Source organism: Rhizophagus irregularis, chromosome 21, assembly GCF_026210795.1.
Source record: "Rhizophagus irregularis chromosome 21, complete sequence".
Classification (NCBI taxonomy): Eukaryota; Fungi; Glomeromycota; class Glomeromycetes; order Glomerales; family Glomeraceae; genus Rhizophagus; species Rhizophagus irregularis.
This window is the reverse complement of record NC_089449.1, coordinates 2,031,401-2,048,066: the sequence shown is the minus strand read 5'-3', so window position 1 is coordinate 2,048,066 and position 16,666 is coordinate 2,031,401. Positions and strand designations below refer to the sequence as shown.

General features: G+C 25.9%; 1 protein-coding gene across 1 annotated transcript; it reads left to right on the top strand.

Annotated features, from left to right (window-relative positions):
* Window positions 1-11,192: 11,192 nt before the first annotated feature.
* On the top strand, window positions 11,193-11,798 carry OCT59_013887 (uncharacterized protein; the record flags this gene model as incomplete). The annotated part of the gene is made up of 1 exon (XM_025312069.2): window positions 11,193-11,798. The coding sequence occupies one exon, from the start codon at window positions 11,193-11,195 to the stop codon at window positions 11,796-11,798; it is 606 nt and encodes a 201-aa protein (XP_025165514.2).
* Window positions 11,799-16,666: the final 4,868 nt, after the last annotated feature.

The following is a 16,666-nucleotide window of genomic DNA, read 5'->3' as shown; positions in this document are numbered from 1 at the left end:
TTTTATTTAACCTTTTTGGCGTTTTGCAAATTTTTTTTAAGACCTTTCAATACTTCAAATATGGTTATACATCATTTAGGCAAGAAGTATCCAAGTCATACTATGTTGACCATGAGTTAAGAGATGATTGTAGACCTAGTGTTCATAAAAGTCAAATGGCTATCTGCTTCAAATCTGAAAATTGGTAAAAATTACCAAAGTAGAACTAAGAAAAGTATATTATAATGGATGGGGCAGATGTAACTATAATATTAAGTCTGAATATTTGATGAAGACTCATTGGATAGAGGCATGATCCGAATCCTATCAATCTGGAGCCATCCGTAAAAAATGCGGATTAGGAATTGACCAGATGGTTCATCAGATATCCGGTGAATCCGATGAATGGATTGAACAGATGGATCAGATATTCGGTGAATCTGATGAACAGATTAAACGGATAGATCATCCTGTGAAATGTTAAATTTTTTATTAATGTTGTGTTAAAGGCTGGACTTTGAGGTAATTGAAGAATGAACTTTAAGGTATGTGAACTGAAAGAGTGTTTCTTTTTGTTAGTTATTTTTCTTTAGAAACTTTTCCTAATGTTTCTTCTTTTTTTTAGGATGGACTAAATTTGTTTTTGAGGTATAAATGTGGAACGAATTTTATTTAACTTTTTTTTAAAAGACGTTCACTAATATTTGTTTTTCTATTTTATGGGTGCTAGACTTGAACGAACTGGATTTTGAGGTAATACAGAAAGGGAGAGGTCTTTTTTTTAATTATTTATTTTTAGAAACACTTCCTAATGCTTTTTCTTTCTTTCCAGAACAGACTAACAGACTTGAATGAGCTGAATTTTCAGTCTTTGAGGTAATATTGAAGTAATGTGAATGAAGGATATTGTTTTTATTTAACTTTCTATAAGAACTTTTTATTAATAATTGTTTTTTACTTTATAGACATCAGAACTGGATTTTGAAGTAATGTGGGAAGGTGGAGGCCATATTTTTTTATTATTTTTTTAGAAACATTTTCTAATGTTTCTTTTTTTGATTTTAGGATGCCAGATCTGTATGAACCAGACTTTGAGGTAATGTGGAAGGAGATCTTATTTTTTATTAACTTACTTAAAAACATTTCCTAATGTTTCTTTATTTTAGCGTCAGAATTGAATGAACCAGATTTTTGAGGTAATTTAAGGGTAGAGTGTATTTACGCCACAACATATATACAATAGTAGACTAAAAAATGTAGATCATCACGTGACCACGAAACGAGCAAAAGCAGACGAAAAATTTATGATTTCTCACAAACTACCATATGAATTTTGTTAAATACACATTTAAAAAGAGTATACACACGCACTTCATTTTATTTATTAAAATATTTAATCATTTGCTATTAGTCTTTTTGAGTGTATTTGGACTTTTAAAAGCAAATATGACCAATAATAAAAAAATAAAATGGTATTAATAAAAAATTTTATTTGAATAAGTAATGCACAATGATTTTTTGATATAAAATATTCTTTTTTATTATACTATTAGCTTGTAAAGTTTCATAAGTTTAAAGTTGATTTGAAGATATGTTCTCTAGGTGATTCGCAGCATAGCAGGCTTTCGATTTTATCACACGAATTTTTTCGATTTTATCACGTGATATACAATTCCGATATGAAACATTGTTTAATTTTTTGAAAAATTCGGCATATTAATATATCCTTAAATTCTATCAATATATATGTCCTATATTAAATTTTAATTATACCAATTTTTATTAAAATCAGATTATTATTGGCTAACTTTTATATGTAACAACTTATTAATTTAATGTGATCAATACATTTTTTTGATATAAATGTTTGGTGAATTCAAAATTCTACATAATAATTATAACTCAAACTTTCCAAATTAATAAATAGCAACTTGATATACTTGTATTCAAAATTTTACTGAATATGGATGTAAAATAAAGAACTTTAATATATATCATCTGTGTAAAATTAAAATCGAACATAATTCTTATAAAAAAAATGCAAATAATTTAACTTACATATAAACTAGGCGGACGTTTTTATTCACTTTAAAGAATAGACCAAGACCTATCCAACAAATTAAAAATTACTTTGGTTGAATCATTGTGATTTGAATAAATGCGTTCAATACATTTATTCCTAATTATAAATTTGATTGTCAACATTTCTATATATAGTGAATCTATTGGAAAGATCTTTGATTCCAAAATTAAAGTGTGATTTAATCTTTTAAAATGTAAAATTATTTGTTTAGCCAATATATACACTAAGAAAATAATACCATATTACTAATATTATATCATAAAATTTCTTATCAATAAGTTATTTTTAAGATTTTGTATTTTATTTAAAGAAATGAAAAAGAGTCATTCACTATTCAAAGAAAATAAAATAATAGATAGATCAGTTTCTAACAAAGAAAAATTATGTAAATAATTTATTATAAAACCCAAAAAATTTGTTTTTTAAGAAGTTGTTAAATATATAAAGAAAAGAGCTTCTTCAAAAGGGTTCTTCCATCATAAATTTTAATAAACATTGTTAAAATAGAAATGTGGTGCAGTAATTTTATGTAGATCAATTTTGTAGATCATTTCGTAGATCTCTTGATTTTTTGATTTTCTTGATTTTCTTGATTTATTTGATAAATCTGATAAATCTGATAAATTTGATATATTTGATTTATTTATTTTATTAATTTTATTTATTTGTTATATTTTATTTATTTGATATATTTATTTTATCTTATTTATTTATTTTATTTTATTTATTTTATTTATTTATTATATTTGATTTATTTATTTTATCAAATATTCTTGATTTTTATTTTATTATAAATAGGGATAGGATTTTACCAAGTAGAGTGAGGTCAGTTAGTTAGTTAAGAATTGTATTATAGTTTTTGAGTTATACGAAAAGAGTATTATTCCCAGTAGTATAATTCAAGATAGTTAATTTCGCAACCAAGAGATTATCTATATTTTTCGTCGTATCTAAAATCTTACATTATTTTAATAAAAACCTATTTTCTTTAACTGAACATCCAACGTTATTTCACGTGATTATTTGTGATCAACTTAAGACTCTCCTATTAAGTTAAACTCCAGTTAACCTGTTAAAGCGTTAAAGTTTTTCAGTTGGCTTTAAACGTTGACAGGATAACAACATATAGTAGATTAAAAAGCTTAAGTAAAAACAAACCTTTGAATATGTCTGTTTCCATTGTTGTAAATAGATCTCATATTTCTTTGTTTCTTCAGCTTATTACAATTCGAAAGAAAATGTCTTATGCTTATTTTTGTTTTATAAGAAGTTTTCAAGTGTTTATAACTTCTGGATTCCATCTTCAATAGCCAGATTCCTTTGTAATACGTTTAAACATAACCTGAAGAATTGATTTTTTTTATCGTCCTTCGCTATTAAATTTTTTGTGGCACAATTAAAATAAATTAGTATAATTATCATATGCCGATACATTTGATATCCAGCCAATAAAATACATATCTATATAACAAACAATTACGTTAGTGTTACAACTGTTATATCATTTAAAATTACTTGAAAACTTGATGATTTACTTAAATTTTATTTGTTATTTAAATAAAAATCACATTTGCCAATCATCATGTGATTATTTGAAAATCAGAAAGCCTGCTATGCTGTGATTTGCAACTTACCATAGGAGATTCACAACTTAATAACAACTTCATAGTGTAATATTTTGTCATAAACCTTATTTGTACTATACTTTGCTAAAGTTTATTTGAAAAACAGAAACTCTAGCTTTCTAAAGAGTACTTTTAAACAGTTTTACATAGAATATTGAGGGAGTTTCTTTATAGTGAAGTAAAAAAAAAATGATTTTTTTTTTAGTCATATAATCAGCCATGTCGATCCCTCTACCCTTAAAAAAGGATGACTTCAATTATTTATCTTTGAATATTTTAAACATTTTTTTCTTTGTTTTTAGGGTGCCAGCTCTAGACGAACTGGACTTCGAGATAATGTAGAAGGGAAAGCTGGAAGGAACTTATTTTTTAATTAATTTTTTAAAAACATTTTCTAATATTTCTTTTATTTTTGAACGTCATAATTGAATAAACTAGAATCTTTGAAGTTAGAGATGTGATCTGTAATTTAAAATTATTAATTGTTTTGTACTGTAATTATCACAAGTAAAGTTCTAATATTTTTTTGTAGTGTTTCTTTTTGTTGATTAACTTCTCTTTTTTTATATATATATTTTTTCACTATATTTTATTTTTCAGTTAACCATTTTTTTATTTTTTAGATTTTTCAAGTTTCTAGTTCAGCATTTTACAGTAACCTTAACCCTAATCCTAATCCTAACCCTAACTTAACCCTAACCTAACCCTAACTTATCCTAACTCTAATTAACCAAAACTAAAAAAAAAACTCTAGCAAATAAGAAGCATATTTATATTAGATTCCTGATCAAATTCAGCCATGTTAAAATTACGATATTAAAGGATAGTAGTGATATTAAAAATAAAAATAAATAAAATGAGTGAAAAAGGTGTATCATATGTTCTTTTTCATGCAATTTTATAAGAGTAAATGAAATATATGAATCAATGATAAAAATAAACAAGTAATAGAATAAATTTGTAAATGAAATAGAAGATGTAAATGAAACAAATAAAATGAAAGAGAAAGAGTATAAGAAAGGCGTAAGAAAAAGATTTAAAAGCTGATAAATCAATCAGTAGTATAAAAATAATCTAAATATGACACATAATCATCACATGACAAATTACGTAAATCTCAAAATTTTATAAAATTTAATTTTAAAAATTTAAAATTTAAAATTTTATTAAACTGATGGTTATAATAACCAGTGGTTAATCATAGTTATTACCAAAAAATAAATAGCTAATTTATTTTATTAAAATAATTAAATAATATAAAAAAAAAAGAATTAAATTATTTATTTTTTGATTGTATATAAGCTAAAACCCAACCAAGAGAAAGTAAAAAATCCAACTAATAAGAGAGAATAGAAGGTGAAAACCTGACTAAAAGAAAGTAAAAAAAGAAAAAAGATTAGTTAGTGAAGTAAAATAAGATCCCAGAGACCTAAAGTATCTAAAATACTAAAACTTAGGGTTAGTTAAGGTTAGGATAAGAAGTTAATGTTGAGGTTAGGGTTAGGATTAGGGTTAGGGTTAGAAAATAGCTATCAATTATATACTAATACCCTATAAAAAGTATTTATATTTAAAATATAATTAAAAACTTTTTAAAATATATTTAAATTATACTTAAAATATATTTAATTTAAAATTGCAAAATACTTATAATATACTTAAAATGTATTTAAAATTATCTTAAAATATATTTCTAATATATTTAATTTTTGCCAAAATACTTAAAATATACTTAAATTATACTTAAATCAAAATTTAAGTATATTATAGATATATTTTTTACATACTTAAAATATACTTATAATATATTTTATAATATATTTTAAGTATATTTTAAATACATAAAAAATATACTTATAATAGTCTTATAATATACTTAAATTTTAATTTAAATATAATTTAAATATATTTTAAGTATATGGGCAAAAATTAAATATATTAAACATATGTTTTAAGATAATTTTAAGTATATTTTAGATATATTAAAAATATATTTTAAGTATTTTGCAATTTTTAAATTAAGTATATTTTAAATATATTTTAAATATATTTTAAATATAATACTTTTTATAGGGATGAAACTTTATTTACACTAGAAACTCTGAACAGGTCAGCCAAATTCAGTAACCTGCACCTGTACAGATATTACCTTTGACCTAAGAAACTATTGATTCTACTATATAATAAAAGTGAGTTGCAGTATTGCGATTCACTTTTTTATATTGATTTTATATAATAAAAGTGAGTTGCGATATCACAACTCACTTTTTTTATATTAATTCTATATAAAAAAAGTGAATTGCAGTATTGGGATTCACTTTTTTATATAATTTTAATATAAAAATGTTGAATCGCAATATTTCAAGAAAAAATGTTGCGAAAATGTTTTTTCATAATGTTATATTAAAAAAAACATTTTGTTTCAATATTTTAATAAAAAACGTTGCAAAAATGTTTTTTTTCATAATATTATATTAAAAAAAAAAAGGTTTATACCGTTTTTTTTTCAATACTTTAATAAAAATAGTCCTGAAATTTTTCAGGTTTCAGGTCAGGTCAGGTCAAGCAGACAACCTGATATAACCTGACCTGACCTGACCTGAAAAAAAATTTCAGGTCAGGTTTATCAATTAACCTGACCTGACCTGACCATTCAGAACTCTAATTTACACATATATATTTTTTTAAGCTTCCTTTATAATAGTTCTGGTGATAACAATTATGAAGATTACGAAAGTGGATCAGAAAATGAAAATGAAAAACAAGTGTTGAGTATTGGTAAAGAATTTGACTCATGGGAGGAAGTTAATAGATTTTTTGATGAATATGTACTATCAAAAAGTTTTGCTATAAGAAAATGCAGAGGAGATTATATTACTTTAGAGGATGGTTCACAACGCCTTGTTAGAAGAACTTATTCATGTACTTTTTCAGGTAATTATAGACCAAATAAGGCAACTGATTTATCAAAGCAGCATTAACGTACTTCAAATTCAATTGGATATCCCTGGAAAGCTAGTTTGAATTGGCCTAAAACATCTCCTGCAATTCATTTAACTTCGTATAATGATGATCACAATCATCCATTGAATCCATTAATACACAAAACTTCACCAAAATACTGACGTTTTTCTGAAAAAATAAAGGCTGATATAAAATTTTATATAACATATGATGGACCTTCAATTGGTGCTAAAATTATTCAAAATTTGCTGCAAGCAAAGTATCCACAATGAGATAGGACCCCGAACAATACATATAACACTGGGATCCAATTTTGTATAAACTTATTATATAATTTTCCAATAAGTCATATGTTTGATTTTGTATAGCCTGTTAGTAATTTTTCGGTAAGTCAGATATGTATTTGTATAACAGTGATAATCTTTAAATCAAGTGAAATCTTTATTTTGTATAACGATACTTGTGTAAATAAATTATATATACGTATATAAAAAATTTTTCTTTAAAAAAATTTTAAAACTTTGTAAATTTACAAATTAGCACATATTAAATACTTTTGTCTCAGTTTTTATTACCTGTATTTTATGAAGATATAGGTATTTTATATAATTCATAATATATTTATTCCTAAATTTTTTCTTTTTACTTTCGTCAAACTTTGGAGTGTATTTTACCACTTTAGCCAAATGAAATCGACTTTCTTTATTAAGAGAAAGTTGTTTAGCGATGCCAAAACTACTAGAATATAAATTTTCATAGTAATTGGAGTAATACTTATGGAGTACGCGCATATTTTTATAATTATATTAATTTTAAATTTGCTTTTTTCGTTTATTAATTTTGGAGCGTAATTACGGCATTTTAGTCAAATGAAATCGACTTCCATTATTAAGAGAAAATTGTTCGCGAAGGTCAGAACTACCTATACCTAAATTTTTATAGTAATCGGAGTAATTCTTATGGAATACGAGCAATTTTCGCACTCTCAATTTTTTTTCGATCACCCGATCAGTAACTTCAGAGCGTAATTTCGGCACCTTTATCAAATGAAATCGACTATCTTTATTAATTGAAAGTTGTTCAGCAGGGTCGAAACTACCTAGATTTAAATTTTCGTAATTATTAGTATAATACTTGTGGAAACATTTGTATTTTTCACAACAGTACTAATTTTTGAATAATGACAAGTAAGTTTTTTTAAAATTTTTCTTAAATTATGAATTTTTGAATTGATAAATCATTAGTGAAATAATAGTTACATAAAATTAATAAATAAAATAATTTTTGTTTTATATAAACTCAGATTTGAAATTGTATAATTTGTAGTAAAATTTGAACTTATATGATGATTTTGTATAAAGCTTTTAATAAAATTAAGTGTATAAAGTTATATTAAAATTTTTGACTTTAGATCTGAGTTATATATATAATGTTCGGGGTCCTAATGAGATCCCCCAATTCCCTCTGTCATCAATTTACAGAGTTGCCACATCGAACGGGCATTCTCATGGTCGAACGAACGAATAAACGAACGAGCAATTAATCAACAACATAATTAACAAACAATATAATCAACGAACAACATACAACAACATTCTTGGTTCATAACATAAATAGCGTTAGTAATATAAAACATCAAACAATATAAAATAAAATTTACTTCTCTAAATTTTCCCCAAATTATATCCACTTTTACCTTTAATTTCAAACTTCGATAGCTCTCGCTACGAATTATTACTTTTCAAAAACATATATTTAATTCATCTTAAAATTTTCACTTGTTTAATTAAAATTAATTAAGCGAACATTAATTAAAGTTTAGGGCGAACCTATTACCTTTAATTAACATTAAACTTCATTAACAAATAATTAAATGAAACTTATATTTTTATTGAGTTCTGTGGATGAGAACTGTGGAATTACTTTGAATTCCGTTCTCTATTTATACAAATTTTACGCTACTTTCTATTCTATCTATATACTATCTTTTATGTTCTTTTTACATATTATCTTTGAACTATCTTTCTAATATACTATCTATATTTTAAATACGCTATCTTTTAATATGCTATCTTTTTATATATGTTCTTTTTAATATATTATCTTTTACGTTCCATCTTTATACTATCTTTTTATATTATCTTTTATATTATTTTGTGTTCTTTAATCTTTCTGACATTATTTTATATGTTCTTTTAATTCGCTTTATGTGTTTTGCTTATAATCTATCTTTTGTGGCTTATAATTATTCTTTCTTATCGTTCTTATTGTTAAAAATTGCTAAGCCCCAATTGATCGACTCTATTTATCCTATTGGTTCTTTGTCAATCATTCAACAAATATTACATTATGTAGATCATTACTCTTCCTAAATGTTTATCCCTTTCGGCTAATTATTTATCCATCCACGCCAATTCATAATTAATTTGTTCGTTCTTAATATTTGGCAATTACATTTGGTGATTGAATTTTATCATCTTTTTATGCTTGATATTCGACCGTTTACAACAACAGTATATACATTCTAAGATAGAGTTCTAAATAGGTCAGGTCAGGTCAGGTTATATCAGGTTATCTGTTTGACCTGACCTGAACTAAAACCTGAAAATTTTCAGGATTTTTATTAATATATCAAAAAAAAAAATGGTGCAAAACATTTTTTTTGAAAATATTGCGATTCACTTTTTTATATTAAAATCGTACAAAAAGGTGAATCGCAATACCGCAACTAACTTTTTTTATATAAAATCAATATAAAAAAGTGAATTCCGATATCACAATTCACTTTTTATATATATAATCAATATAAAAAAGTGAATCCCAATTTCGCAACTCACTTTTATTATATAAAATCAATATAAAAAAGTGAATCCTAATATCGCAACTCACTTTTATTGTATAAAATCAATATAAAAAAGTGAATCCTAATATTGCAACTCACTTTTATTATATAAAATCAATATAAAAAGTGAATTGTAATACCATCACTTATATTATGTAAAATCATAGTTTCAGGTCAACAGGTCATTCAGGTTATATTGATGTTACAACCTGAACTGATGCTGAATTGCAATTGCTAAACCTGATTTGATAAATTCAGGTCAACCTGTCAGGCTACCTGAATTTGGTCAACCTGTTCGAAACTCTATCCTAAGACACTTTATAATTCTATTCAAGAATGCAAACCTTTAACACCTACTATATTACAATATGATGCAACAAATTTGCTTAATTTATTGAGAGAATATCAAATTAAAAACCCAGAATGGTATTATCAAGCTTGTTTTGATGAAACAGATGGAAGACTTACTTCAATATTTTGGATGTCTTCAACACAAAAACAACTCTGGTTACGATATCATGATGTTGTAATTAATGATTCAACATACAAAAAAAATTGCTATGATTTGACCTTAAATATTATTGTTTGTATTGACTGTAATAATCATACCAGATTGGTTGCGTATGCGTTTTAGTTGATGATGAAACTGAGCAACATTTAAATGGATTTATGAAAATATTATAATTACTACTAGGAATATTATGCCATATTCAATATATATTGATGGAGATCCCGCTATGTTTTAAGCTATTAAGAGTGTTTTTGATACAACAGTACATTTTATCTATATTTATCATATTGATCAAAATATTCAAAAGAAATTAAAAAGTGTTCTTGGATCAAATTTTACTCAATTTCATAAAGATTTTTATCAAGCATGAAACAGTTTAAATGTTGAAAAGTTTAATTTCTATTGGGAAAAATTGAAAAATAATTATCCATTAGCAGTTCCATATCTAAATCAAGTATTAGATCAAAATCGAACTGCATGGGCACTTTGTTATAATCGTAAAATGTTTACTGCTGGTATTCAAAGTACTTTACGAGTAGAAGCAATAAATTCTATTATTACATCTGATACAAATTGAAGTACTGGACTTTATCAATTATTTAATATTTTAATAGGCCAATGTAATTTGGAAGCAAACAATGTTTTAATTAATCAGCAATTGTAAAAACAACCAAATGTTTCATTACCAACAATTTATAATACAATATACAAATCAATTGATGAAGAAATTCAGAATTATTTGTTGCCTAATATGCATAATAAGGTTTGTATTCAGATTTCTGAAAGTTTCTTATATACAGCTCAACAATTTGATGGCAACCTTGAAGAATATATTAATGTAAGTAACTTTGATAACTTTTTATTTGCTTTTATTTATTAATTATATTATTCACTAATTTGTAATCAAATATTTAGTTACAGGGCGAAATTGATAATACAACCAAAGGATATCTTGAAGAAATGTATAAAAAACTGCAAATTAACTTGAAAACATTATTGGAATATGTAGAACAGCAATATATTACATCTTTGTGGATTATTAGACCTATGGTTTCAAATTGGAATCATCATATTTTGATCTTAAATGATGGATCTTTTTTATACACATGCTTCACAATTATTAACTTCAGAATACCTTGTCGACATTTTTTTTGTTTAATGAGATATACAAGTAATGCACAATTTGCAATGGCTTTAATTAATCGTAGATGGTTTAATGATGATAAAGTTTTTGATTCAACAATAGATACTTCAATAACAAAATCAATTAGTATCGTCCAGAAAGAATCTTATATTAATAATCCAATAATACCAAAATGTCAGATTTTAAGTACATTAAGAGGACAACTCATTGATACAGAACTGGTAAAAAAATTATCAAAACAAAAACAGCAATTTATTGAGGGATATGAGTGTGTAACAAAAGCATTAAATTTAGTAATTAAAACTGATTCTGTTGATGAATTAATTGGGCTGTGTAATAGGTTTATGTCTTTTCATATTCATCTTAATATTCAACAAACTAATGGAATATATCAAAATGATCCCAATTATATTCCAAATTCAATTGTATATAAAGTTCGTGGACGTCCACCTAAAAGACTGAAAAGTGCAGTGGAAATTTCTAGAAATAAAAGGCCTTTTAAAGAACTTACGAATATAAATCAAACTGATGAACAAAATGCAGAAACAAGTGCGGCTGCAGCTGAAGTAAATCTTCATTGTGGACAGCAAAAATGTAGAAAATGTGGGCAATTAGATTATTATCAAAAGAATTGTAATAATAATGTATAGATTTTATTATAGTGTAGAGATTTTATTGTAATAATGTTATTATAATTAAAGAAATAAAATTTATTAATAAACGTATTAATATATACAGTTTCCTTACAATTCGTAACTCTAATATATCACGTGACATACTGTAAAGTGGTATTTTAATTATATATATATATATGGTTATATAACCATAAAAGGTGGTGAAATAACCAGGATGGTGATCGTAATTAACCACGGTTAAGTTTAGCAACGGTATTATTTTTTACTATTTTTAAATTTTTAAATAAATTACTTATATTACAACTCCAAAATGTAATTTACAAAACCTAACACCAGGACAGGACCTGGAAAACTATATATAAAGGTTACTGCCAAAAAATCAAAAAAAAATAGGAGTGTGAACCATAATATGATTGGTTGTTTTGCTGTTTACTCACATGTTTCTATTTCAAATATAGTAATAGGTAGTGCTCCGAAAAAAATCCGATCTGATCTGGGATCCGCAGATTTAATCCGAGCCAGATCGGTTCGGTTTTCAAAATTTTGATCCGTAGATCAGATCGGATTTAAAAAAAATCTGATCCGATCAGATTCAGATCAGATCAGATCAAACACGAGAAAATCTGATCCGATCTGAACAGATTTCGGATCAGATTTTTTTTTTAAAAACCCTTTCCTGGACGAACGGACGCCGGACGACCAAGATTTAAAAGAACGAACTAGATAAGTTCGTTTCTTTTTTTTTGTTATTTTTACTTGAGGGAACTTAATTAACGGTTCCCTTCTTTTTTATTAGGAAGCCTGGACGAACGAAGCCTAACGACCAGGATTTAAAAAAAAAGAACGAACCTATGGTGAGTTCGTTCTTTTTTTAAGTTTTTTTTTTATTTTTACTTAAGGAACGTAATTAACGTTCCCTTTCTTTTTTTAGGAAACCTGGACGTGAACGAAGCCATTAACGACCAGGATTTAAAAAAAGAACGAACTATGGTAAGTTCATTTCTTTTTTTAAGTTTTTTTTTTTATTTTTACTTAACGTAATTAACGTTCCCTTTCTTTTTTAGGAAACCTGGACGTGGACGAAGCGATTCGGGTCAGATTTGGATTTAAAAGAACGAACTATGGTAAGTTCGTTTCTTTTTTTAAGTTTTTTTTTTATTTTTACTTAAGGGAACGTAATTAACGTTTCCTTTCTTTTTTTTAGGAAACCTATTTTGGACGTGGAATGAAGCCGTGCGGATTTATGGGATTTAAAAAAGAACGAAGTATGGTAAGTTCGTTTCTTTTTTTAAGTTTTTTTTTTATTTTTTACTTAAGGGGAACGTAATTAACGTTCCCTTTCTTTTTTTAGGAAACCTGGACGTGGACGAAGTCGTTAACGACCAGGATTTAAAAAAAGAACGAACTATGGTAAGTTCGTTTCTTTTTTAAGTTTTTTTTTTTAATTTACTTAAGGGAATGTAATTAACGTTCCCTTTCTTTTTTTTTAGGAAACCTGGACGTGGACGAAGCCATTAACGACCAGAATTTAAAAAAAGAACGAACTATGGTAAGTTCGTTTCTTTTTTTAAGTTTTTTTTTTTAATTTACTTAAGGGAACGTAATTAACGTTCCCTTTCTTTTTTTTTAGGAAACCTGGACGTGGACGAAGCCATTAACGACCAGGATTTAAAAGAACGAACTATGGTAAGTTCGTTTTCTTTTTTTAAGTTTTTTTTTATTTTTACTTAAGGGAACGTAATTAACGTTCCCTTTCTTTTTTTTTAGGAAACCGGACGAACGAAGTCGTTAAGACGTTAACGACCAGGATTTAAAAAAAAAGAACGAACTTTGGTAAGTTCGTTTCTTTTTTTAGGTTTTTTTTTTATTTTTACTTAAGGGAACGTAATTAACGTTCCCTTTCTTTTATTTTTAGGAAACCTGGACGCGAGACGAAGCTGAACGACCAGGATTTAAAAGAACGAACTATGGTAAGTTCGTTTTTTTATTTTTATTTTTATTTTTTTTTACTTTAAGGAAAGTAATTAACGTTCCCTTTCCTTTTTTTAGTACAAGGACCAGATCCGAACCAGATTCAGATCAGATTCAAATCGGATTCAAATGGATCTGAACCAGATTCGGATCAAATTGAACCAGATCTGATCAGATTCGGATCAGATCAGATCTATTAAAATAAAAATCAGATCAGATCAGATTTAAGCTAAATCCGGTCTGAACCGATCTGTTAGGAGCACTAGTAATAGGACCAAGAAAGGAAAGATTTTCACAAAAAAATTCTTATTGTTGCGAACCAACACGTGACTTTTACTAATTAATTTGGCAGTGACCTTTTTGAAAATTAATTATAGCCTCGAATCATGTTTGGCGGTAACCCCTATTAGAAGTTTTCCAGGTCCTACCAAGACCCTGAACAATATATATATAGGTCAGATGAAATTTTTAAAATTTATTAAGATCAATAAGCAAACTATTTTCAATGTTGCTAAGCAAACTCTTATTATGACTTTAAATTTTTTCATGCTACTAAGCAATTTATTTTGTGACTTATTAAAAAAAAATTTTAATTTCTTATTTATGATTAGTGTTAATTTTTCGATAAAAGTTACTGTGCGGATGGTGCTAAGGTTGCTTGCCGAAACCTAGGGGTTTAGGCAAGATGGCGTTTTGCCGAAAAGCGAAATTCTGCCGAAACTATATTAAAGTTATATTAAAAAACTGGCGAAACTTTGGAGAAAGGCGAAACTGCCGAAACTTATTATAAATGCCGAAACTGCCGAAACTCTGCCGAAACTATAATAAATCTATAGTAAAATTTTGACGAAACTAATCGTAGGATTTTGAAGAGGTTTAGACAAGCAACCTTAGATGGTGCACAATTTATTGAGTCTTATTGTGCGGCAAAGTGGTATGGCTATACTACTATAATAGGCACTATAACATATATGCACCCAATCATATAAGGATATTTCAAAATTTTTTGTGCACATACTGCACATCCTTTCTAAAAAAGGTGTGCACAAAATTCTGATCATTTGCATTACGCACATGTCGCACAGTGAAAAATAAACACTGTTTATAATCATTACTTTATTATATCATATTAATAATACTATTTTTAACAGTATCACGATTAAAATAATTAAAAATATTTCATGCTACTCCTGTTAATATTAACGAACTATCACCAATTATTAACCCATTTGATTTAATATGATATATAATATTATGAGAACAATTGTAACAAATATTTATTTTAAAAAATATTTTTATACATTATATAAACAAGGAAATATAAATTATAATACATGTCCACAAAAATAATTGAACTTCTAAATGACAATAGGAATTATTATTATAGTAACTAACAAACTGAATATCTAAAGATGGCTGTTTTTCGAAAAAAAAAATTTTTTTTTTGCTTGTTTCAGATGAATAAATAGTATATAACCTTTCACAGTTTGACTTGCAAAAATATTGAGATAAATTGGTAAATAAATTTGCAATGAAATATAGGATAAATCTTCAATTTGAGGGACTGCATTTTGGCTATATATATATATATATTATAACAATGGTTACCATAACCTTCATAATACATTGCTATTACCTTGCCAATACAAATTTTTGTTCCATATAGTACAATTACATAATCATTTTGCTGCAATGGAAAATCTTGAGTAATATTTGCTGACTCAATACACATAACTGCATTAAATAATAAATTATTAATAAATTATATAAATTTAATATATTATGTTTAAAATTTATTATACTTACTTTTACTTGCAACTTTATTAATGCATTTCCGTTTTGATAATTCATTTTGTTGTAAATTTGCAAGATTAGCTGTCATTGTTTTCCAATTTTCTTTTCATCGCTTTTCACGTTGTTTTATAAATCGCATTTCAGGATTATTATTATTTGTAAAATGTGAAATTATATGACTAGCCTTATTTGGATTAATAGTGTTTGTTTGTTCGTGACTGATTGCATGTGTATGATTTTGTCTTTCAACTGGCCTTGAATTATATACTTCATGACATTTTTGTAATGCAATCATAGTTGAATAATCCAGTTCTCCTATTGGAAAAAGATATCTATTAATAGAAAAATCTTTTCAAAATTATTAATTATATTAATACTTAATAATAATATATTGTTAAAAGCTAATATAATACCATACCATGTGGAGTAAGTTGTTGAAAGATTCTTGTAGTATTATTTAAAGTTGAAATAATTTGTTGTTGATAATTTTGATCATTAATATTCTCATTCTCAATATTTGAAAAATTAAAAATAGTATCAATCGTGTTGGTAATATGCTTGGAAGCTTAACTGATTGTATCAGAAACTTCTCTATCGATTTCAAAATTTGTCTGGATTATCTGAACTTAATTCAATTCCAGTTGATACTTCTAAATTTTGCTCCTCTATTAGTACTAGGAAAACGGAAACTGTTGAGGGTCCGTCGCTTAATATGCTTAATAGTAACTAATTTACATTGTATAAATGATCAATTGGTCACCACTCATGAAATGTTTTTTAAATATAATATATATTATTAATAAAATTTATAATTAATTAATCATTACTGTTATTTGTTTTATTGTCTATATAGTATAAAAATAATTTAAGATTGTTAAAATTATTACAAGTATAAATTTTAATCAAAAAATGACAGATCGTCAAAGTACAATTTGCAAATCACGTGACTAAGGTTGCTTGTCTAAACCTCTTCAAAATCCTACGATTAGTTTCGTCAAAATTTTACTATAGATTTATTATAATTTTGGCAGAGTTTTAACAGTTTCGACATTTATAATAAGTTTCGGCAGTTTCGCCTTTCTCCAAAGTTTCACCAGTTTTTTAATATAACTTTAATA